The 24361-nt window shown below is 32.6% G+C and overlaps 2 protein-coding genes across 2 annotated transcripts; both read left to right on the top strand.

Moving 5' to 3' along the window:
* The first annotated feature begins 78 nt into the window (after window positions 1-78).
* LOC107856855 (receptor-like protein 34) lies at window positions 79-2758 on the top strand. Its single transcript, XM_047400201.1, has 4 exons — window positions 79-481; window positions 581-763; window positions 900-1999; window positions 2081-2758. Exons 1-4 carry the CDS (start codon window positions 79-81, stop codon window positions 2756-2758), a joined length of 2364 nt encoding a protein of 787 aa, XP_047256157.1.
* An 18663-nt stretch (window positions 2759-21421) lies between these two features.
* On the top strand, window positions 21422-24087 carry LOC107855951 (two-component response regulator ARR1). The gene is made up of 2 exons (XM_016700949.2): window positions 21422-22354; window positions 22478-24087. The coding sequence occupies exons 1-2, from the start codon at window positions 22250-22252 to the stop codon at window positions 22664-22666; spliced, it is 294 nt and encodes a 97-aa protein (XP_016556435.1). The 5' UTR covers window positions 21422-22249; the 3' UTR covers window positions 22667-24087.
* The last annotated feature ends 274 nt before the right edge of the window (window positions 24088-24361 follow it).

Below are 24361 nucleotides of genomic sequence, written 5' to 3'. Positions count from 1 at the left end.
TCCGACTCTCAAGTATAAAATCTTTGCTCTTGCCCTAGTGTGAATTATCCTCTCCACTTTTAATTTGTTTTTGTGCAGATGGGCTGCCTATTTCTTCTTATTGTTATTTTTAGGTTACAATATCCACTTGTTATCTTTTCACGTCATTTATGTCAGCTAGAACAGAATTTGGCTTTGCAACTATTGAAGCTTAAATTGGCTATAGATGACTATGCTTCTGCTGATTGTGAATCCAATGATCACTTCCCTTATCCAAAGACACTTTCTTGGAATAAAAGCACTGATTGCTGTACTTGGGATGGAGTAACGTGTGATGGTGTTACCGGTCGAATAACTGAGCTTGATCTTAGTTGCAGCCAACTTCATGGGACAATTGATTCCAACAGCACACTCTTCCAACTTTCTCATTTGCAAAAGCTTAATTTAGCTTACAATGATTTCTCCCCTTCCCAAATTTCAATTAAATTTGGCTGGTTTCCAAGTTTGACACATCTTAATCTCTCGCATTCGGGTTTTTCAGGCACAATACCTTCACAAGTTTCATATCTATCTAAGTTAATGTCACTTGATCTTTCTGCAGGTCTTGAGGAGTTGAGATTTGGACCTCACACTTTCAAATTGCTCCTTCAGAACTTAACTCAATTAAGGGAGCTTTACCTCACCTCTACATACATTTCTTCGTCACTGCCCACATCAAACTTTTCCTCTTCCTTGCAAGTTCTTAATCTTCTCAGCACAGAATTATCTGGGAATATCCCTGATGGCGTTTACCATTTACCTAGATTACAAATACTTTAACTTAGGGAGTAGGGAATTAGATCTTTCTTTGTCCGGTTTTTCTGGGATTATACCATACTCAATTGGTCATCTTAAATCTTTAAGTTTTTTAGATCTATCAGGCTGCTACTTCTCTGGAAACATTCCTCCAACTATTGGGGATCTCACAAAGCTCACTACTTTGCGACTCTTTCCGAACAATTTCAGTGGTCCACTGCCTTCAACAATCTCAAATCTTGTGCAACTTGTTGAGTTTGAAATCTCATCTACCAACCTTACCGGCAACATTCCAAATATTTTCGGTAACTCTACCAATCTCAAATCTTTATCCCTATCATATAACCTCTTTACAGGGCTTTTTCCATCCTCAGTTACAAACCTGACAAAGCTGGAGAGTTTAGAGATATCAAATTGTTCTATAACTGGTCCTATTCCTTCTATCGCTACCGGATTTCCCAATATCATCTTGCTCTTCCTAGCAGATAACTCGCTTAGCGGAGAAATACCATCTTGGATATTTGATCTTCCTTCCTTAAAGTACTTAGTTTTGAGAGGCAATCAACTTACTGGTCAACTTAAGGAATTTAAATACAACTTGCTAGAAGTTGTTGATGTGGGTGAGAATAAGCTACATGGACCTATTCCCACAACATTTTCTAAACTAATGAACTTGACAACACTAGATCTTTCTACGAACAGCCTTTCAGGCAGTCTAGATATTGGTATATTTTCAAACTGCAAACAACTTAGACGACTTGGTCTTTCTTTTAACAATCTGTCTGTGTTTTCCAGCCAAAAAGATGTGACCTTGCCAAATTCTATTGGAAGTTTGTATGTATCTTCTTGCAACATAAGGGAATTAAATTACCTACGAGCTGTGAAAAACATTGGTAATTTAGATCTTTCCAACAATAAGATGTATGGAAAAATTCCGGATTGGGCATGGTCTAATTGGCAAGTGTCAGTGTCTTATTTGAATCTTTCAAGCAACTTTCTAACGGTTATTGACCCGCTTCATCACTTCAAGGAACTTGTTTATCTTGATATTAAATCTAACTTGATTCAAGGACAACTACCTGCTCCACCTCCCAATATGTTCCTCTTCATAGTCTCAAACAATAACTTTACTGGGAAGTTACCTTCGTCCTTATGCAAAATGAGTTCCCTTGTGATTCTTGATTTGTCTAATAACAGCCTGAGTGGAATAATTCCAAAATGTTTGGTAAACATGAGCACGAGTCTCTCAGTGTTGGACCTGCACAACAATCATTTTAGTGGGACAATTCCAAATAATTTTGGTTAGGGAAGTACTCTGAGAAGTTTCAATTTGCGGAAAAATAAACTAGAAGGAATGTTGCCAAGAAAACTGGCAAACTGCAAAGCGCTGGAAGTAGTTGATCTTGCAGAAAACTTGTTGAATGATACATTTCCCAAATGGTTGGGATCACTTCCTAGGCTGCAAGTTCTTAGTTTGAGATCCAATGGGTTACATGGCCGGATTACCACTTCACGAAACCAAGTCTTATTCTCAAAGCTGAAAATCCTTGATCTCTCTTATAATGACTTCACTGGAAATCTATCAGAAAGGTTTTTCAACAACTTGAAATCCATGATAATCGTAGATCGAACAGGAACAGGAACAGGAAATCCTTTAAGGTATATTGGACGAATTCAATATCATGATTCCTTGACATTGGCTATAAAAGGGAAAAAGATTGAACTTGTGAGGATTCTTTCTATCTTCACAACCATTGATTTCTCAAATAACAAATTTAAAGGTGATGTACCAAAATCCATTGGCAATCTTTCTTCACTCCGTGGGCTGAATTTGGCCCATAACAGCCTTATTGGACCTATTCCTCAGTCCTTTGGAAATTTATCTGTTCTTGAGTCGTTAGATCTATCATGGAACCAACTGTCGGGGAACATTCTTCAACAACTTGCTTCTCTGAAATCTCTTGCTGTCCTGAATCTCTCATAGAACCACCTGATTGGACGCATACCCAGAGGTCCACAGCTTGATACATTTGAAAATGATGCATATTCAAGAAATGCTGTATTATGTGGATTTCCTTTGTCTTAAGAAACTGCGGAGATGATGGGATGTCATTTTCTTAACAGGGAGACCAAAATGGTTTTTGAGAATTTTCAACCAGCAACTGTACATGATCATTATGAAAATTGAGGTACAGAGGAAACGTCAAAAGAGAAGAGGGATGAAGAAATAGCACAAGTCCCTTCTGGTTTTTGTATAGATAATTCATGCATTATTTCCTGCAGCATGTAAAATAAGATTACCTGAGTAAACTGATTTCCATTGATAATACCGCTCTGAACTGTATACAAGTTGCACCTCTATTCTATGCTCTATTGTGTATATGTTGGGTTCATACAAGTGTGAACGGAAAATGGAGAAAAAATGGTGGAGAAGAGGAGACACCAATTTGGAAAGTGTACTCCCAAAATTGAAAAGTTTACTAATTCTCCCACATTGGTGGGAGAAAGGAACTTTGGAGTGTTTATAATGATGAATACTTACCCTACATGATAAGTGAAGCAAGAAATAAGAGATGTCTAGCATTGTCATTGTTGCTTGGCTTTGGAATACTCCATTTATATGCATTAAGGAAAGTCCGTGAATTCGGACGACTTGGTTTTATTCATTTTTGTTTCATCTATCTTCTGAAAAATAAAATAATATTTGATATACTTCATTGTGTTCTTGTTTATACACTTGAAATTTAGTTGAAGTTATTGTTTCTACTATATAGATTCTGCGTACCCGTAGAAGGAATATAACAATATATGGCTCTCATATTTTACTATTACCTTGTTGACTTTTTCGTTCAAAATTTATATGTGCCTGAAAGTTAAAAGTGATCTTTCCTTACCAAATTAGGAGTATCAAAAATTGGGTCGAGATATACATGGGGATAATTCTCTCTACATATAAATGTAGTGAATTACACATTTTACAGCGGAGTATCAAAAAATTGGGTCGAGATATACATGGAGATAATTCTCATATAAATGTTGTGAATTACACATTTTACAGCGGAGATTTGGCGTATCAGATGAGCAACCATCATTTTACTAAGAGAAGGAGAAAAAGTATATGGCATATCTTCAAGTGAAAAAGCACAACTTGGAAAAATTCACAGAAAACTTAATCAAGGTTGTCAGGGACGATTGAAAGTAAAAAAAAATATGCTATTGCCGGGTGTGCGATATTGGATTTCAAACTTGTGAATTGTCACTAAAATAAATTAATACCTCAGCATGGATCAATCCCATGGTCATGCGAATAAGCAATTTAAGGATCCATTTCATGTCATCAAGTCAACATTCTTTTTGTTTATGTGTTCTCATCTATAATATTTTATGGAAAAAAAAATTTGGCCACAAAAAATTGGCCCAAATTTGGCCACAATAATAATAAAAAAAAAAAATTATTTACACTATAAACTAGTTAGTTCTTAGATATTTTTGCCCTTTTCATCCTAAATTTGAGTTTCTAACATTACTTTATTTAACTATTTTTCAATACATTGAAAACTACCCCAACACATGGGAATGGACAATTTATGTATTCTATTTTAATTATTTAATTTTTTTATTAGCAATTACATAATTAAATAATTGTCAAATGTAGTAGTATGTAATTGAGAAAACAAATATTAATTAGTACAAATTTACTTATTAATTGTTTTTTTTTTCTTTTTTACGTTTGAAGTTATTTAATTTTAGTTCAACTTTTAATTATGTATAGTTTATACTTTGTACATATTTTGAGAAATTTAATTAGGTTATTTTATTTATTTTTTTATCTAGTTCAATTTTATGATTTTTTTTTTTTTAATGAATATGAAAATTAGTGTATGAAAATAGAGTTCTAAAAGTGAATTCCCTAAATAGTTACCCAAGTTTTGAAAATTTTCTTCAAATATCACTTATGTTTCATTTAGGATCACAATATCAATCAACTATCACTTTTTTCCTAAAAAAAATACTAAACACCTCAAAAGTCTTCTTATCTCTTAGTTGGCATGTCATGCATTAAAAAAAAAATTACAAAAAAATACTAAACCTATTTAACTCATTAAACTCATATAACTAAACTATAATCCTATTTTATTTTATTTTTGAAGAAATACATTAGTTTATTAAAAAGAAATTTTTATACTTAGAAAAATTTTATCGGTACTAAAACTTGACATATATTTTTTCAAAAGTTATTTTTCTGAATGGTCACTCATACTTTTTGAATTCCTACAAAAATTATTTTTATCTTTTTAGAGATAATAATATGACTCAACTATCATTATTATCCTCAAAAAAAAAAAAATCTCATATGTCTCTTTCTCTTCTAATTGGCAGGTCTTGTTATTAAATTATTTTTGTAATAATAGACCTATTTAAATCATCAAACTTATTTAGTCAAAATTATATTCTTATTATTTTTTTAAAAGAAATATGTTAATTTATTAAGAAGATTTTTTTATGCTTAGAAATCTTTTATCATTACTTAAACTTTCAGTTTTTTCTAAAGTTATTTTCTTGGATTGTTATCAATATTTTTGGAGTCGCATATAAAAATCACTCTTTGTGTTTGCTAAGACAATAATGTCACTCAGTTATTAATATTTTTCTCAAAAAATTACTAAATACCTCATAAGTTCCCTCCTCTTCTAATTAGCATGTCATACCAATAAGCCATCATTTTAAAAGAAATAATAAACATATTAACTCAGCAAACTCATTTAATCAAAATAATAATTTTATCTCATTTAAAAAAATATATTAATTTATTAAGAAGAAATTCTCATACTATTTTCCTAGATGATCATTCAGATTTTTATATATAATTGCCTACAAAGATCAGTTGTTTTCTAAAGAAAATAATATCACTAAAGTAAATAAGTTATCTAAAGATTTTAATTTTCATGTAAATTAATAAGGTAAAGATTAAGTTTTGGTAAAAAATTCCTAAATAGGAAAATTAAACTAATGCATTTTAGAAAAAACAAGTTATAATTTTTAGTAAAGGAATTTGATGAATTAAATGACTTATTATTTAAAAAATGTGATTTAATGGCATGGCATGCCAACTAAGAGGGGGCTTTGAGCTAAAAGTGACAAAAGAGTTTGAAAATGAGGTGTAGATGACACAAGTCTTAATAATTGAGTGGAGGTGATAATTATTTTATTATGGATTGAGAAAGTTGGATAAGTTTGAGAATAACCCATAAGTTTTTAAATTTACACTTTGATCAAAATATTTACCTAATATAACAAGAAACGAAGGGGGGAAAAGGTGTATTTTTCTCTTTTCTCATCCATTGTTGTTTTCTCTCTCTTAAGAATTTTTGTTGTTCATTGTTGCTGCTACTTTTTTCATCATCTTCTGCTTCATTATCATCATCTTTTACTTCATTATCATATTCATCTTCTTCTTGTTGACCATTATTGTTATTGTTGTTACCGCTACTGCTGTTATTTGACCAATTTCTTAGGTCAGATTTTATTTCGTACATTACTTTCCACTTTGGCATTACTTTATAGGAGACTTTGGTAAGTCAAATTATGATTTTAGCTGAATTTGTTATTTGGGTAACTGCCATTGTGCTATTTTTTCAACAATAGCACGCAGACATGAATGTAACATCAGAGTCATCTGTTAAAACAGATCAATCATCTATTCCGCAAGATGAAACATCTGTTTCAATGGAAGACTCGTATGTTGGATTCACGTTTATGGTTCTATAGTACCGTAACATGAATCGAACAGATGGGTCATCTATTGTAAAATATGACCAATATGTTGTATCATATTAGTTATCTGGTACAACATGATAAATATCTATTGTAACAGATTAGTAACCTGTTGCAACAGAACCTGAACTCGATTCTAACAGACGTGTCATCTGTTGCAACAGGGTTAATATCTGTTGCAAAAGATTAGTAACCTGTTGTAATAGAATCTGAACTCAATTCTAATAGACGTGACGTTTGTTATAACAAGTAAGTCCTCTGTCGCAATAGGTTAATTATCTGTTATAATATATTACTCAACTATTGAAATCAGCTTCAAAGGTGCCTTAGTACTGTAACATATATCCCAACAGGCGCTTCATCTGTTGCAACAGATATATAGCCTATTGCAATATATGATTCACCTGTTACAACAGATGACTCTTCTGTTAAAATCAGCTTCAGGAGCATAACATAAATCCCAGCAGGTAAGTAATCTGTTGCAACTGATCACTTACCTATTGCAATTTATTTTTCACCTATTATAACAGATTACTCATCTGTTGGGATTCATGTACGACACTATGAAATCACTATTAACTTTTTTTAATAAATGACTTAATTTAGGTACTACTAATAGAGGGATCAATAACAATAGGGGCGGATTGTCATGGTCAATGAATAGAGAAGAGCAATCGATATGTATGGTGTTGAAAGGAGGGTGAAATGCTAGAGACGGTAACAGTGACAGTCGAAAGTAATGTTTCATATGATATTTTGTGAACTTAATCATCAGCTATTGTGGATTGAATTATCAACCAGAAGAACTTGTCATCAGCTACATGCACAGCTCTTTTGAAAATCAGAGGGTACTACCTTTCAAGATAACCTATCAGGTTCGGTTGCATGCTTATCTATGTGATTAATCCAAGCCAGTGTTAAGGGTGTACATAGTTGAAAAGACGAGAGAGAATAAAAACCAAAATGTATAAGAAGAACTACAATAAGACAACTTTGATGATAGGTTGGATGATCTAGACATGAATATTCCAGATGATGATCAAACACCTACGCCCGTTGATGCGACCAATACGGTGGGCAGTTCTTCTCGATCGACACAGTTTGGCAATCTTCAAGACGACGGGACCAACTTTTTTAATAGAATGTCATTCAAGGACAAAAAAGAACTATCTACCACTTTGTTTATTTCTTGCTTGAAAAAGATTTTAGAATAAATAAGGTGATTAATTCGAGTAGTGTCTTTTGCTACAAACATGCTAATCCAAACTGCAAGTGGTGGTTGAGAGCGGTGAAGTACATAAGTTCTTACAGATTCATCATTCATAAACATAAAAAGTATCACACATGTGGTTCGGAGCATATCTCTGGCCAAAATCCTCACGCCACATCAAAGGTCCTCGGTGAATATTTTAAGAATAGTTTCCTCGATGGCAAAGGCCCTTCTACAAGGGTTATGGCCAATCAACTCCTTACAAAATTTGGTATCCTGGTCAGTTATTGAAAGATATATATGGCCATGGGGATTGACAAGGACTTGGTTAAGGGGATACACGAGCATGGGTATGCAGTCATAGATGCCTACGTTACTTGCTTGAGTCCACAAATCCCCAAAGTAAGACAGTGTTGCATGTTGATGAAAATGAAAGGTTCAAGTACTTTTTTGTATCCTATGGTGCTTGGATTCAAGGTTTTCGATATTTGAGAAAAGGCATAGCCATCGACGGTACCTTCTTAAGGAGCAGGTATAATGGAGTTCTACTAGCGGCGGTGACGCAGGATGTAGAGAATCACATCTTTCCTATCGCTTTTTGTGCAGCGAAAAAGGAATATAATGCCTCTTATGATTTTTTTTTGAACAACTGCAAAGATACGTCTAAGATACTGAAGAGTTATGTTTTGCTTTGGATAGGCATCCAAGTATTCCCTCAGATTGTACACTATTTACGACACTACCAAGTGTATACACCATGATAACCTCCAATGAATATTGATTCAAGATAAGTTCAATTTTCTTTACTTCAACTTTGGTTGTTGCGTCAGGCATCTTGGAGAGAACATTCAGACCAACTTTCACAACAAAAGGGTCGTGACCCTTTTTTATAGAGCAACTAAAGCATATAGTAAAGAGGAGTTTTTAGATAATTTTAATCAAATAGCGGATATGCATCCCCAGGCAGCAGAACATCTCATACATGTCAGTTTCAAGAGATGGATTCGGGCATTTTGTCTAGCAAATAGGTACATTCTTGTGAATTTAATGTCTCGTTTGAGTTACAAATTTAGTATGATGTCGTACTAAGTGATTCTTTTGTATAGGTACAATATTATGACGTCAAACATAGCTGAATTGATGAATTCATTATTTGATGATGAAAGAGAATTTCCCATCAAGGCTCTATTTGAAAAAATAAACAAGAAGTATGACCAATTTTTTAACGAAAGACGTGTGCAGTTCGATGACGCGGGAACCCCATTTGTTCTAGAAGTGGAAAAAATAATATCAACGAACATCGGTCATGGGAATAGGTTATTATCTCATCAAATAATATATCATAAATTTAGTATCACCAGTGATGGTGATGTTGCCATGGTCGATCTTCAAACAAGATCTTGTATATGCAGAGCTTTTAACTTGGACAAATACCCATGTCCACATGCTATGACAGCGCTTCGAGCTCAATACGTTTCAAAATATGGACCTAAAATTTATGATCACTCATGTCCATATTATTCGGTGGGAAAATATACAATGGCATATCGTGGGCATAATACTCCGGTGTCTCCCGAAGAATCTTGGATTGTTCTTGTAGAGCTTTTGGGGAGATTAATACCTCCTCCATATATTGACCCAAGCACTATAAAACCAAGAAGAAATCCATCTAAGAAGAGGTGTGGAGTCAGAGAATCATTTTCATCAAGAAGAAATAAGTGCTCTGTATGTAAGTGTGCTGGCCACAAAAGAACTACATGCTCGAATCGTAATCCACCATGATTGTTGTAATTGCAAAAACTTGTGTTGTTGTTTATTGTGTACTTTTAAATATATAACTCATTGTTGTGAACATAATGTTATCATTAATTATATACAAAATATCTTTTTTAATAACTTGTGCATTAATAAAAAGAGGAAAAACATGAACTAAATACAGCAGACCACAATCATTATCAACAGAATATCCATCTGTTGCAACAGATGGACATTAGCTAGAAGAACACAATATAGTTTATCATCAAACTGGAATGTTTTCCTCCAACGAATGATAAATCTGTCGCAACAGATGGATAATCTGTTGACAAAAACCCAACCGATGACCAATCTATTCCAACACATGGTCCATTTGCTGAAAGAACTCAAAAGCCTAAATTTCTATTGCCACTGGATTCAAAATTGCTCTTTACCTCCAACCGTCGACATGTTAACATTTATGTTTAGAAGAAGAAATAGATAGAATGAAAATTAAATAAGAATTAAAAAATCAAAGTTGACAAAAAATAAATTTTTCATTAAATAAAAAATAAAACACATTAGGAATAGATCCGATATAGGAAAGTTAAAATACACATGCTAAAAGAATAAAACACGTTCTAATTATTATTATTATTATTATCATCATCATTATTATTGCCAGCCGACCAATCAACCGGCAGTAGAAGGGCCCTCATTAGCCTCTGTATCTCTCTGAACATCCTTGCTCTCATGGTGACCCACTTACTCTACAGGTCGTTAAACTGCCTCTGAAGTTCCCTCACGGTGTCGCAAAAAATAACAATGTCCCAAACAGGATCAGCCTAACAAAAAATGTAAACACAAAAGTAAAGAAAAGAGTCTGAATATAATACAACATAACCAACTGGTAGATTTACATAGAAAAAAACTTACCTCAACGAGAAAGGAATATGCTCTTTGAATAGAAGTGGTTGAAGATGTAATACGAAAAGAAAAAATGTAAGAAATAAATAAAAGTGGAATAGAATGAAGATTAAAGAGAGATCTATTTATAGAGGATTGAATTTGAATATTTTAGGATAAAATGCACGACTGTTCAACTCCATTGTATTTATTATATTCAAACTGCTGGCTTTTTATTTTTTGTGAAAATTTGCAACTTTTTCCTTTACATTCAAACTTCTCACCTTTTCAAAATGGTTTGAGACTTAATAATAGCCGTTACTATTAAGCTATTGCAACAGATCGTCCATCTGTCATAACAGATAACCCACTGTCGTAGTAGATTTACCATCTGTTGCAACAAATGGTCTGTATATGCAACAGATGAGACATATATTATAATATATAGATTATCTGTTGTGAAAGATAGACCATATGTTGGAGGAGATGTTTTGATTTCTTCTAATAGTTGATTCATCAGTTGCAACAGATGAGGAATTTGATTCACCAAATGTTTTGAATGTGTTAGACAAAAAGTCATAACTATTCACCTCTTTTTAATAGCTATCATATGAATAAACATTGTCTGACATTGACGGAATAGAAAAAATAAGGTGTGTGCAAATGAATAGATTCACTTTCATGCATGGGAGTTATGTATTATTGATCAGGCTATCGTGACTGACACACATAAATTACAATGATCTTGTGAATGCAGTTTTTTATCAATTAGACATTGATCCTTCAAACAAGATCCTACATTTATAGCTTAGTTTGGTAGGTACGAACTGATAACTCCAAAGGGTTCCAAGACGGTGGTGTTTATACCCTATTCCAATTTAATAATGATTTTGCTCATGTTTATGTGTCAAGTTTGGAGAAGGATTCAAGTTTTTAGCGGCAGTGTAAATATCTAATAGTGAGTGTATCGATTTTAATGGTGCAATGGACTTTTTAAAGGCCTCCTAAGCCTCAAACTGTTGCAAATAAGAATGGAAAACCAATAGAAATTTCCCTGGTCTAAATTTATATAGATGAGTTGATCGAGGAGACTATTTACAATAGAAGGTGCTTGGGAGAATACCTGTGCGGGAAGGGGGAGGTAGAAAAGACCATATATCATCTTAGACCTTGTTTAAGAGGAAACACAGGGAAGCAAGTAAGGAACTTCTAGCAAATTGGCCAATGAAATTGACTTGAAAGATGAAAAAACTGAATGAGCTTCAAATATAGAAGTGTATCCAAATATTAAAATTCGTCAGTCGTTCTTGAAAAAGAAAAATGCTCAAGAGAACTAGAGCTGGACACTTAGCTAGGGACTGAAACTAGCGAGTGTGGCCTCAATGAAGACCCATAAAGTATAAGACCAGAACTCTAAGGAAGTAGATTGGCGAGCATAAATGATTGGTAAGATTTTCAGTCAAGAATGAAACCTGTACCAACAACTCCATAAGTAAAAATAAGAGAAGCCAAGGCGTTAATATCTAAAGTCTAACTTGCATCTCATGCCTTCTGTTTGTGGTTCTGATCAGGTCAATGGCGGTAGAAACAAGAAGGTCTAAAGTTGGGCAGAAATCCCATGCCTTGTTGTTTCCACTACCTTTGACCTGAACAGAGCCATAAACAAGAGGCATGGGATACAAGTTTAACTTCAATCGCCACCTTGGCTTGATCCTTTATTTTTACTTCAGGAGTTGTTGGATCAGGTTTCAATTATAACAGACAATCTTACCACCATCGGTGCTCGCAAAGCTACAACCTTAGAGTTCTGGTCCTGTATTTTATAGGTCTTCAATCAGGCCATGCTAGCTAGTTGCAGTCCTCGAACAGAGCACATAACTCCAGTCCACTTTAGCATTTTTCTTTTCAAAATGGACTGATGGATTTTCATTTTTGGATACACTTTCACATTTGCAGCTCATTTATTTTTTTTTTTTTCATGTCAATTTCATCTGCCAGTTTTGCTACACTTTTCTTCCTACCCTGTGTTTCTTCTTAAATAAGGTCTGAGTTGATATATGGTCTTCTCCACCTCCCCCTTCTCGTACAGGTATTTTTCCAACCATTTTCTATTGTATAATAGTCTCCTCAAACAACCCATCCATATAAATTTGGACCAGGGAAATTTCTATTGGTTTTCCATTCTTGTTTGTTATAGTGCGAGGCTTTGGAGGCCTTTCAAAAGTCCATTGAACCCTTAAAATCAGTCCAATCACTATTTAAATGTTTACACAGCCACCAAAAACTTGAACCCTTCTCAAAACTTGACACATAAACATTAGTAAAATCTTCAATAAATCGTAACAGGGTATTGACACCACCTACTTGGTCCCTCAGCCTTACCAGTTCAAACCTAACAATCTTAGCTGTAAAATGTCATATCTTGTTTGAAAGATTAACGCCTAACAGGTAAAGAACCTACATTCACAAAACAGTGTACTGCATGTGTGTTCACGATAGGTTGATCAATAATACATACCTCCCACATATAAAGTGGTTCCATCTGCAAGCAGCTTATTTCTCCGAACCCATCTTTACTCTAGCCTTTAATGCTGGTTGGGCAAAAGTTTATCCTATTTCACTTTCTTTAATCTGCAAAAAAGAGAAAATAATTGATGTCAAACAAGAGAAGAATAAAAAGAGCACTATAAAGGGTAACACAAAATTGAATGAATCAACAGATGACCCATCTGATGCAACAGATTCCCCATTCATTCAACAGATGAGTCATCCTTTGCAACAGGCAACGCATCTACGGCAACAGATGAATGACATATTACAACAGATGGGTCATTTGTTGGAATAAATCAACACAACCTTGCTACTAGTTTGATTTCTTCAAACAGTTGCTCCGTCTGTTCCAAAAGTTGAGGAAACTGTTGAAACATCAACAACAAAGAAACAATATCATATGTTCCAACACCATTAACAACACAAACACCACATGTTCAAACAACACCAACACCCATTTATCAATAAATAAAAAACTGGTAATGGGTAAATCAATAATAACAACAGATATAAATATCTAATTTAAATAACATACAAGGAAGAGGACAAGAAGTAAAGAGAAATAGTGAACCATACCTGTTTTAAAAAAGCAAAGAGATCAGAACACTCATTTCAATCGAGCAAAGATATTAGGGGGATCGGTTGAGATCTGAAAAGGTCCTCAAGAGAAAGAGGAGAGAAAAGAAAGGGAAAAGAATGTGGTTGTGATTACCCTAAAGAGAAGAGAGAGAATTTTTGAATCTGAATTAAAAAAAAAAGATGAGTTGTGTTAATTTATGACTGAAGGAGAGAGAATTCTAGATATGGGTTTTATATATTTATTAATAACTTTTAAGGGGCATGAGGAGACGGTGACATTGAAAAGACAAGATAAGACTACTCAAGGAGGAGATTTTTGAGTTATCCAAGTAATATTTTTTACCGCCTTAGTATTTTATATTTTTTATCTCGGATAGAAAATAAGGAAATTGTTTTAAAATAAAAAAAATCTTAAAACATATAAGTCATACTTTGCAACAGATTACAATTTCTATTTGAAAATTTCCAACGGCTCAGTCATTTGTAGCAACATATGGCAACACCTATTTGATAATTTACAACAGATAGTTAATCTGTTGCAACAGATGATTTAATCTATTTGATAAATTTCAATAGATAAGTCATCTGTTGCAACAGGTTGAACATTTGTTTTTATACAATTTTAATTGAGTTTATATGTTCAACTACAACTTCCATTGATTTAGCTAGAACTAGGGGTGAGTTCATGGGGTCAACTACAACTTTAATTTTAATTGAGTCTTTTGGAAATTCCATGATGTTGGTATTGCGTTCCTCCCGAACTAAGTCATTGATCAATCACTCCGAGTTGAAATGATTCTTATTAACTCATTATGAAGCTAATACCTAAATTGATTAATCTTGAACTAGAGGTGAATTCATAGGGTCAACTACAACTTCAATTGAGTCTTTTGGCAATTGCATGATATTGGTATTGCGTTTCTTCTCAGTCACAGAGTCCTCGATCGATCACTCTGAGTTGAAACAAATCTTATTACCTTATTGTCAAGCTAATACCTAAATTGCTTTAAAATAATAAAAAAAGATTTTAAAACATATGTGTCATATTTTCCAACAGATGACAATTTTTGTTTGGAAATTTCCAACGGCTCGGTCATCTGCTGCAACAGATGGCAGCGCCTATTTGATAATTTACAACAGATGGGTAATCTGTTGCAACAGATGACTTAATCTGTTTGATAAATTCCAACAGATAAGTTATCTATCACAACATATTGAACATTTGTTTTTATACAATTTTAATTAAGTTCATATGTTCAACTAATACCTTAATTGATTAATCTAGGACTAGGGTTGAGTTCTCATAAGCTCAACTACAACTTTAATTGAGTCTTTTGGTAATTGCACGATAAGACGGTATTGTGTTCCTCCCGACCAGAGTCATTGATCGATCACTTTGAGTTAAAGTGATTCTTATTACCTAATATATTCAACTAATACCTTAATTGATTAATCTAGGACTAAGGGTGAGTTCTTATAGGTTCAACTACAACTTTAATTGAGTCTTTTGGCAATTGGATCATGAGACGGTATGGCGCTCCTCCCGACCAGAGTCGTTGATCAATCAATCTCTGAGTTGAAGCGACTCTTATTACCTTATATGTTCAACTAATACCTTAATTGATTAATTTAGGACTAAGGGTTAGTTCTCATAGGGTCAACTACAACTTTAATTGATTCTTTTGGCAATTGCATGATGATTGTGTTCCTTTCGATCAGAGTCATCGATCGATCACTATGAGTTGAAGCAATTCTTATTACCTAATATATTCAACTAATACCTTAATTGATTAATCTAGGACTAGGGGTGAGTTCTTATAGGTTCAAATACAAATTCAATCAAGTCTTTTGGTAGTTGCATAATGAGACGGTATTGCATTCTTCCCGACTAAAGTCGTCGATTGATCACTCTGAGTTGAAGCGATTCTTATTACCTTATATGTTCAAATAATACCTTAATTGATTAATCTAGGACTAAAGGTGATTTCTCATAGGGTCAACTACAACTTTAATTGAGTCTTTTGGCAATTGCATGATGAGACGGTATTGCGTTTCTCCCGCCCAGAGTCGTCGATCGATCACTTTGAGTTGAAGCAATTCTTATTACCTAATATATTCAACTAATACCTTAATTGATTAATCTATGACTAGGGGTGAATTCTTATAGGTTCAACTACAACTTCAATTGAGTCTTTTGGCAATTGCATGATGAGACGGTATAGCGTTCCTCCCGACCAGAGTCGTTAATCGATCACTCTGAGTTGAAGCAATTCTTATTACCTTATATATTCAACTAATACCTTAATTGATTAATCTAGGACTAGGGGTGAGTTCTTATAGGGTCAACTACAACTTCAATTGAGTCTTTTGGCAATTGCATGATGAGACGGTATTGTGTTCCCCCCGACCAGAGTCGTCGATCGATCACTCTGAGTTGAAGCGATTCTTGTTAGCTAATATGTTCAACTAATACCTTAATTGCTTTAAAATAAATTAAAAAAGATCTTAAAATATATAAGTCATACTTTGCAATAGATGATAATTTAGATTTGAAAAATTCCAATGGCTCAGTCATATGTCTAAGCAGATGGCAACGCCTATTTGATAATTTACAACAGATAGTTAATCTGTTGCAACAGATGTATATATTTGTTTGATAAATTCTAACAGCTAAGTCATCTGTTGCAACAGGTTGAACATTTGTTTTTATACAATTTCAATTGAGTTCATATGTTCAACAAATACCTAAATTGATTAATCTAGGACTAGGGGTGAATTCAGAGGGTCAACTACAACTTCAATTGAGTCTTTTCGCAATTGCATGATGAGACAGTTAAAAATTACGCATATCTTTTAAAATTTTAAAAAATAATTAAGATCAATTCGGACCAAATTAACATTTTCAAAACTTGTCATTTTTTCCAAAATACAAATCAACCCATACAAATCATCCATTTGCAAGAAAAATATTTCATCATTTCAAATCTCGAGTTCTCGCTCTTTTCTCTCTCTCAACAATACAGACAACAACTACTCAACAAATTGCTCAACCCTTCACAACAGATTGATTTTTTTCTTATTTTCGACTAAATAGGTGTTATTTTTTACTTCATTCTTGCTTGTATTAGTTGTTTTCTCTGTCTTCATAGGTAACAGAGTTCAAGAAGAGTTCTATATTTAATATTTTTTCTAAAAATTAGGGCTTTTAAGTTAATGATGAAAAAAAGACTTTTAGTTGTATTGTCTTCGAGAATGGATTTATAATTTTGAGTTTTGATGGTAAGATCGTAGGAAGAACATTCTCACAGAATAACGATCAATACTGAAGGTTTTGACCAACTCTTCGGTGGCAGGGCTATTAGCATTTAGATCATCTCTTTTGAAATATTTCTCCTCCCTATGTTCATCATATTCTGCTCCTAATTAAGATAACGCTTGTAAAGCAAGCTCATAGAGTGGTGGATGTAGCCTAGCTGCTTCACTTGTTTCTTTACTTCGACTTTTAGGAGCCATATAATAAAAAAAAATAGGAATATAAAATAGATTATAATTGAATAATGCATTATTAAAAAGGGATAATAGTATATCTAACATGTATAACAGTAAATTAACAATTCTAGTAGATCACATATCTGTTGCACCGGGTAGGTTATTTGTTGATACTTATAGCCAACCTATTGCAAGGATGAGCAATCCATTGTAAACAATAAAAAATAGATCACTCATTTGTTGCACCAGGTAGGTTATCTGTTGCAACTTATAACTAACCTGTTGCAGCGGATGAGTAATCCATTGGAAAGAATAAAAATAGATCACTCATTTGTTGTGTCAGGTAGGTTATCCGTTGCAACTTATAACCAACCTGTTGCAGCGGATGAGTAATTTGTTGGAAATAATAAAAACAGATCACTCATATGTTGTACCAGGTAGTTTATCTGTTGCAACATATAACCAACATGTTGCAGCGGATGAGTAATTCATTAGAAATGATAAAAATAGATCACTCTTCTGTTGAAGCAGATCACCCATCTGTTGTAAAATGAGTTATCTATTAGATCAATATTATTTAGATTTCTCCCAAATAGAAGAGTCGTCTGTCGCAACAGATGAATGATCTGTTAGATTCTTCATCTGTTGCATCAGATGTTTCATTTGTTGCATCAAATGTTTCATTTGTTGTGTTACATGGTTCATCTGTTGAACACTATTTTTATCAAGTAGAAAACAACAAATTAACCCAGCAATACCAACACAACACACACACTAAATTACCAACAAATCGAATCAATAGTTTGACAACAAGAACTACAATAACAACAAAAAATTATATTTCACATTGAAAAGAGTAGAGAAGAAAAGTCAGAAACTAGGGTTTTATTCAGTCCACATTTCAAATTTAAGCAAGAAATATTGAAATTGTTAATCAATACTAGAAGAGAGGTTGGTTCAAGTTCCTATGTTTCTTCATAACTAAAAAGACAATTTTTTTACCTGTGAAAGAAGAAATGGGACGACAAAGAACTCAAAGTTTTTGTCACCGGAGAACACTTCCTGTCGCGTCGATTGACAGTTGAAAGTCGAAAAGGAATGCTCCTAGCTATTTGTCACCAGAGCTTGAAGTCGTCAGGAATTGAAGGGAGAAATTTTACAGAACTGTTGGTTGGGAGAGAGTTGAGAGAGACTGTCGAGAGAGAGGAGAGAGACGGTTGATTTGGAAAGGAGAGGGGTGTGGGTTGATTTGTATTTTTGAAAAGATTAGAAAGTTTTGAAAATATTAATCAAGTCCACAATTAACTTAATCAAATTTCCTAATTATGTTTGACCCTTTAATTTGGTCAATATCACCAATCCTTCATTCAAGACTTAAAAGACATCTTTCCTTCAATTTTCTCAACTAAGAGAAAAGAATGCTCTTGAGGTGTTTGGTATTTTTTTTTACGAAAAGAGTGATAGTTCAGTAATATTGTGGTCCTAAATGCAATATAAGTGATATTTGAAAGAAATTCTCAAAACTTGAGTGACTATTTAGGGAATTCACTCAGAGTTTTAATAATAACATGTTTTGACATGCTTAAAATTTTGTTATTTTACATTTTTCTATGGATAGATATACTAACAAAATACGTCGTGGTTAAACGTAAAAAATTATTTTGCTAAATAATCTAACCACAATATCTTTTTCGTAACATTTGTAGCAATAAGTGTGGTATTTATCTACAGATTTTATATGGCCCATGACTAAGAATTTATAATTATTGCTACGAAATTTTACTATGTTGCAGTCTGTAGTTATAAAAAAAAAATTATTTTACAAGATATATATGTATTGTAAGTGATTATATCCATAACAAATAATTTGTATCTATCTTCATATAATTAGCGAGAATTTATAAAATTTTCGTTAGATTAAGTATATTAATTAATAAAATATTTAGATATAATAATTTATTTATTCAAATTATATTTGAAACTTATAAATAAGATCCTGTAAATTTGAATTGAGTCGAATAACAAACACCTTCAATCAAATGATAATTCTTAAAACACTTGATCATGATGAAGCTTAAGTTCAACATAATAAAATTTTGTTTAAATTCTTTATAATAAGTTAATTGAAGTTGATATAATCATTTATTTTTAAAACAATTATATTTGAAACTTACAAGTTATAAAATTGAATCGTATCATTGACAACACTAATTACACTAGACCGATAAAGATATTATTTCTATAAAACAAGTCTAAAGTAAAATTTAGTAAGTTAATTTGTTTAAATTTGTTATAATTAGTTAATAAAAAAATAACTAAATTTAATCACTTATTTATTTAGATATAAATTATTGTACAAATTCACTTTTGTGATAACTACATCCAATTATTAATCATTTGTTCAACTAATTATAACTACATTTATAATAATTATTAATTAATAATTTAATAGTAGACCATAAAAAAATTGTTCAGAAAGATAAAGTTCTAGACTTTGAATAAAATAACAACTGTCATAACACTTGATCAAGGTAAAACTTGAGTGAGACATGATAAATTTTGTTTATATTGCTATAAATAGAAAATTGAAAGTAAATATATTATAATTACTTATTTATTTAATTATATCTCAAATTTGCTAGTAAGACCTGTTAAGCCTGAATCAAATCAAATTATATTTAATCACTTATTTATCTAAACTATATTTCAAATGTACTAGTAAAATTCGGTAAGATCGAATCAAATTAAGTGATTAACACATCTAATTATCTTAGATCGATGGCATTTGATTTTATAATAAAGATTGTTCAGTCACTATATAGACAAGATATAATATCCCGCTCTCAAATGTAACCTTTTTTTAATCTAGTGTTGCTACAACAAATTTTCATTCATGATAAAAAATGATTATTAGTTACAAAATTCTATCAAAATTCATTTCGCCATAACAAATAGTTATGGAACTTGAAGCAAAAACTTAACAATTGCCATAATTTTTTAGAATATGAAACAAAAAGTACTCATTTAGTTACAATATTTTGCTTGAGGTACTTTATTGTACCTAAAAATTTAGTATTGTTGCAGTAATTTCATTAGGTCAGAGACATGTGAAGTTGTACTTATGCGAGAGCATCCTTTTACTGATAAAAAGATAAGAGTTGATTCCACTTTTTAGGTAGTTAATGATTCACATATATAATTTTTCTCTACTACTTTTACTCCTTCTATGTCTTTTTCTCAAATTATTATGAAATTAAATCAATATTTTTTATGAGCAATTAATTTTTTTTCATAATTTTTTTAAAAATAATTGAGGTATGCAAAGGTTGTGGAACTACACGTAGCATGTTGCAGAAGAAAATTAGAAGAATTGAAAAATTGAATAACTGAAATCAAAAATAGGTCAAATTTATCGACGATCACCTAACATTTAGTCTATCATACAAAAATTAATATTGATTTCAATTTTTTTAATATAAAAGTCATTTAAGTTTAAAAATTGATATATAAAAAATACTTTTTTATTTTGTGACATAAAAGTATCCTATCTTTAAAATTTAGTACAAATATTTATTTATTTTTTCAAAAGGTGTTTACAAAATTTACTATACAAATACATATATCAGTGTAGAAAATAGTCAAATTACAATTTCTTCAATATTACTAATATTAGATAAAAATTATTATAAAGAAATCAAACTAAGGAAAGCAAGTATAATATTGTATACCTCCAACAAGTTATTTGTTAAAAAGTAAAATATTAGAGATACTTCTAATATCATCCTGAATATAATTAATTTATTTTTGACCCTTGTCGTATTTTCTTTATGATATATCAAAATACAAATGAAGTTTACTTCTTAATTAACTTGATCAAAGTTAAATGACTTTTAAGTGACAAAAAATTAAGAAAAAAGATACTTTTATGTTACAAATTTTTAAATTTGAATGACTTCTACGTAAAATAAATTAAAATAATAATAATAATAATAATAATAATAATAATTAAACTATAAATTTTATAATAGAATAAAGTGTACATAATAATTAAAAAAAATATATTATAAATTTAAAATTAGATAACTAAATCAAAAACATCTTAATGAATTATTCTTTTTTATATTATAAAGTTAGCTTTACAATTTAATAAAAACAGATGAAAACGAAGGAGCTAAAAACAAGAGAAACAAAAATAGTTAGTTGAGGAGAAAGAGAAGAAGGTGAAGTGGAATGATATGGTGGAATCCACTTTATAAAATCAACAGAAAAGGTTAAAAATACTCCCAAACTATCTAAAATAAATTAAAAATATCTCTCATTAATTTTTTGGCTCAAAAATATTTCTGGCTAAAAAATATCCTTTCCTCTAAAAGCATGTCACCCAGGTGAAAAAAGGTTTGTAGTCATGCCACATCACCATTCACGTCATCTTTAATTTCACAGCCCAAATTAAAAATTCAACCCGACCCATAAATAAAATAACCCGACCCAAAGTGGAATAACAAAGGTAAAAGAATCGGGTCTTTCTCTGTGCCTTATTCTTTCTCTCTCCTGAAAGAAAATTTTCATTCTAGGGTTCACCGCTACTGCTGTTTGAATTCATTCGAAAGGGAAAGATTGATTGTCATTTTCTAAGGTTCCCCACGACTGTCGATGGTATAAATCGCTTGTTGGATCGATTGTCACATTCACTGTTTGATGCTCAATTGATGCATTAGGGTTCTTCTGATAAAATCAATATAGGGTTCGTTTTTGGAGTTGTAGTCACCTAAAATTGATGTCTTCACCTACCTTTCAGAAAAGCTATGGGATTCCGACTTATTATAATACGCCCTTGGAGCTGGCTCCCCTTTTGACGTTTCTAAGGATTCCGACGATGTTCATACAGTTCTTGCTGTAAATTCATATGTGATTATATTGTTCTGATGAATTTGGATCTTTCATAATTTATTTCTCAAGATTCATATGTTGCTTTTTATGAATTTGCATCTTTCAACACTTTTTCCTCAATATCCATATTTTTGTAACTGCTCTTGCAGATGATTATTGTCGTTTCCTACTTCGAGCCTGTATCTTTTGAGTTCATTCTGTATATGTGGGTCCATAAAGTGAATTATTGTGTCATATCACTGAAAACTAGGGAGAAATCATGTGAAACTTGAAAATCAATACTTTATTTTGGAGTAAGAAGTAAAATAAATTAACTTGTTCATGTTATAATCGTTGGTTGAAATGTTGCCAATCCTGGCGATGCTTTCAGAGGCTGTTCCCAAGAAAATTCTTGAACTGATGAATGTTCCCGGACTAACAAGAGAAAATGTTGCCAGCTACTTTCAGGTACTGAACAATTTTACTTCTTTCATTTTCAAGAATATACAGGAATGTACGGTTTCATGCACAATTTAGTAGTTGATAATATTTCTTTAGTTTCTTAGTGAAGTGCTTATTGATGGTAATCAGGTACTGCAGAAATACCGGTTATACCTCAGGAGGTTGAGCGGTGTATCACAGCATCAGAATGGATTAAATAACTTGTTCATGGGACATCCGGAAGCAACATATGGGACAATGACTTCTTTCAGTGGGCTCGAGCTTCAAGCTTTAGTTGCCACTGGTCAACTTCCCATACAAAGTCTTGCTACCCTCTAGGCAGCTGCACTAGGTAGGTCTGCGACAAAATCTGCCACATCTATGCATCTAGTAAATCAAGGAAACCTTTTCATCTTTGAAAATCCCAAGTTGAGATTTCCCGAGGGACAGCAACAATATTAACTTACTTTATGGGATCCCAACGACTATGGAACCGAAGCAGCTAGTAGATCTGCACCAGTCCTTGCAGTCCTTTGTGGCGATGAATATGGAACACTAGAATGCAACAAAATAATGCTCTACTAATGCATATGTCTCAACAACAACAAAAACAACTGTCAAGGGCTCAAATGCTAAATGAATCCAATAATGGTCAAGTTTCATGGCCTCCATTGTCCGTTTCACAACCTTTGTCCTCAAACGGGATACCTGCTGCAATCTTATCACGAAATGGCATTGTTGACAGTGTACGAGGTACGATATACAATCGAGTCTCCCAAGCATCTACAATGGTAAATTTCTCGCTAAATCAAACTACAGAGTTGCAAAGCAACAGTTTTCCTCTTGTGAGTAGTAACTCCAGTATGTCAACGCCGACATTTAAATGATTGCTTCAAGAAGAGGTTAACTCTGATATTAAAGGATCTAGAGGATTCCCTGCTGGTTATGATATTTTTGAAGAAGTGCATCAACAAAAATAGCAGGATTGGGGTTTACAAAATGTCGGATCAGCTTTCGGTGCCTCTGATCATTCAAGTATACCTGGAACTCTGGATGTCTCACCCTCCATGTAAGTTCAACAAGGTATTTCTTCAATGAAGAAGACTGGACAAAATGGGAATTCTCCCATGGGTGAACAACAACTTAATTTATTCTCCGGTGGAAATTTTCTTACTGGAAATTTGTGTCGGACAAGTTGAAACTGAGTTTGCCTTTGATGGATATCCACAACTGGACAATCTTCCTGTGTAATCCGTGGAAAGAGTGTAGTTGTTGTACATTACACTTTTGGACATATAATTCGGAGTCACTAGTGTACATAGTTGTCTTTATAGCTGCAAAATGACTTCTGCGAACAAAAAATGGTGTAGTTTCAGCTCATCATTCAGTTCTTGATGTTGGATTCTCGTCTAGCTGCATCTTTTGATCTGATTCGTGATTCTTGTGGAATTTGACAGCAAGTAATTTGTGTATGATACTTCTGCATGGTATCGCAAAGGCGTACATGTAAAGTTTTGACTTCTATTTAGCTAGGTGAACTTCAGGACTTTAATCGTTCGAGTTATTTACTAACTGCAATAACCTGGTTTTAATTTCTTCTACTTCACTTTCTGAAGTTGATGATCTTGATGTACAGATTAAATTTGGATTGCCATAATGTGCTAGTCTTTGGGATTCTTTTAGTAGCACTTTCATGCTTTCTTCTTTATATGAGTAGTTGATTTGAAAGGCTAATAAAACTAAAAATGTGTTTTGATCTATTTACTACTGTTTTGTTTTATTTTTGTTCCTGTGGTAATTTTGATATTGTTGGAAAAAAAGACAATTGCCATGTAGTGATGATTTTGTGGTTTGTCTTTGAGCTATTTACTATGATTTTATATATATTTGAAGGGGGAGTGTTGAAGCAATAGTAAAGTCGACTTTGTGTGATCAATTGGTCACCGGTTCGACCTATGGTAGTAGCCACTAGTGCTTGCATTAGAGTACTTGCGCCCCTTGAGGTGCGGCCTTTTTCTGGACTTGCTAATCCAG

Source organism: Capsicum annuum, chromosome 11, assembly GCF_002878395.1.
Source record: "Capsicum annuum cultivar UCD-10X-F1 chromosome 11, UCD10Xv1.1, whole genome shotgun sequence".
Taxonomy (NCBI): Eukaryota; Viridiplantae; Streptophyta; class Magnoliopsida; order Solanales; family Solanaceae; genus Capsicum; species Capsicum annuum.
This window is presented reverse-complemented; position numbering and strand designations above follow the sequence as displayed.

What these genes read in the sequence shown, in the direction of transcription:
- LOC107856855 (XM_047400201.1), top strand. Translation starts at nt 79, where the DNA reads ATGGGCTGCCTATTTCTTCTTATTGTTATTTTTAGGTTACAATATCCA. An exon ending in ATCTGGGAATATCCCTGATG is followed by an intron (nt 764 to 899) that starts GCGTTTACCATT and finishes TAGATCTATCAG; the next exon opens with GCTGCTACTTCTCTGGAAAC. An exon ending in GAATAATTCCAAAATGTTTG is followed by an intron (nt 2,000 to 2,080) that starts GTAAACATGAGC and finishes AATTTTGGTTAG; the next exon opens with GGAAGTACTCTGAGAAGTTT.
- LOC107855951 (XM_016700949.2), top strand. Translation starts at nt 22,250, where the DNA reads ATGTTGCCAATCCTGGCGATGCTTTCAGAGGCTGTTCCCAAGAAAATT. An exon ending in ATGTTGCCAGCTACTTTCAG is followed by an intron (nt 22,355 to 22,477) that starts GTACTGAACAAT and finishes GATGGTAATCAG; the next exon opens with GTACTGCAGAAATACCGGTT.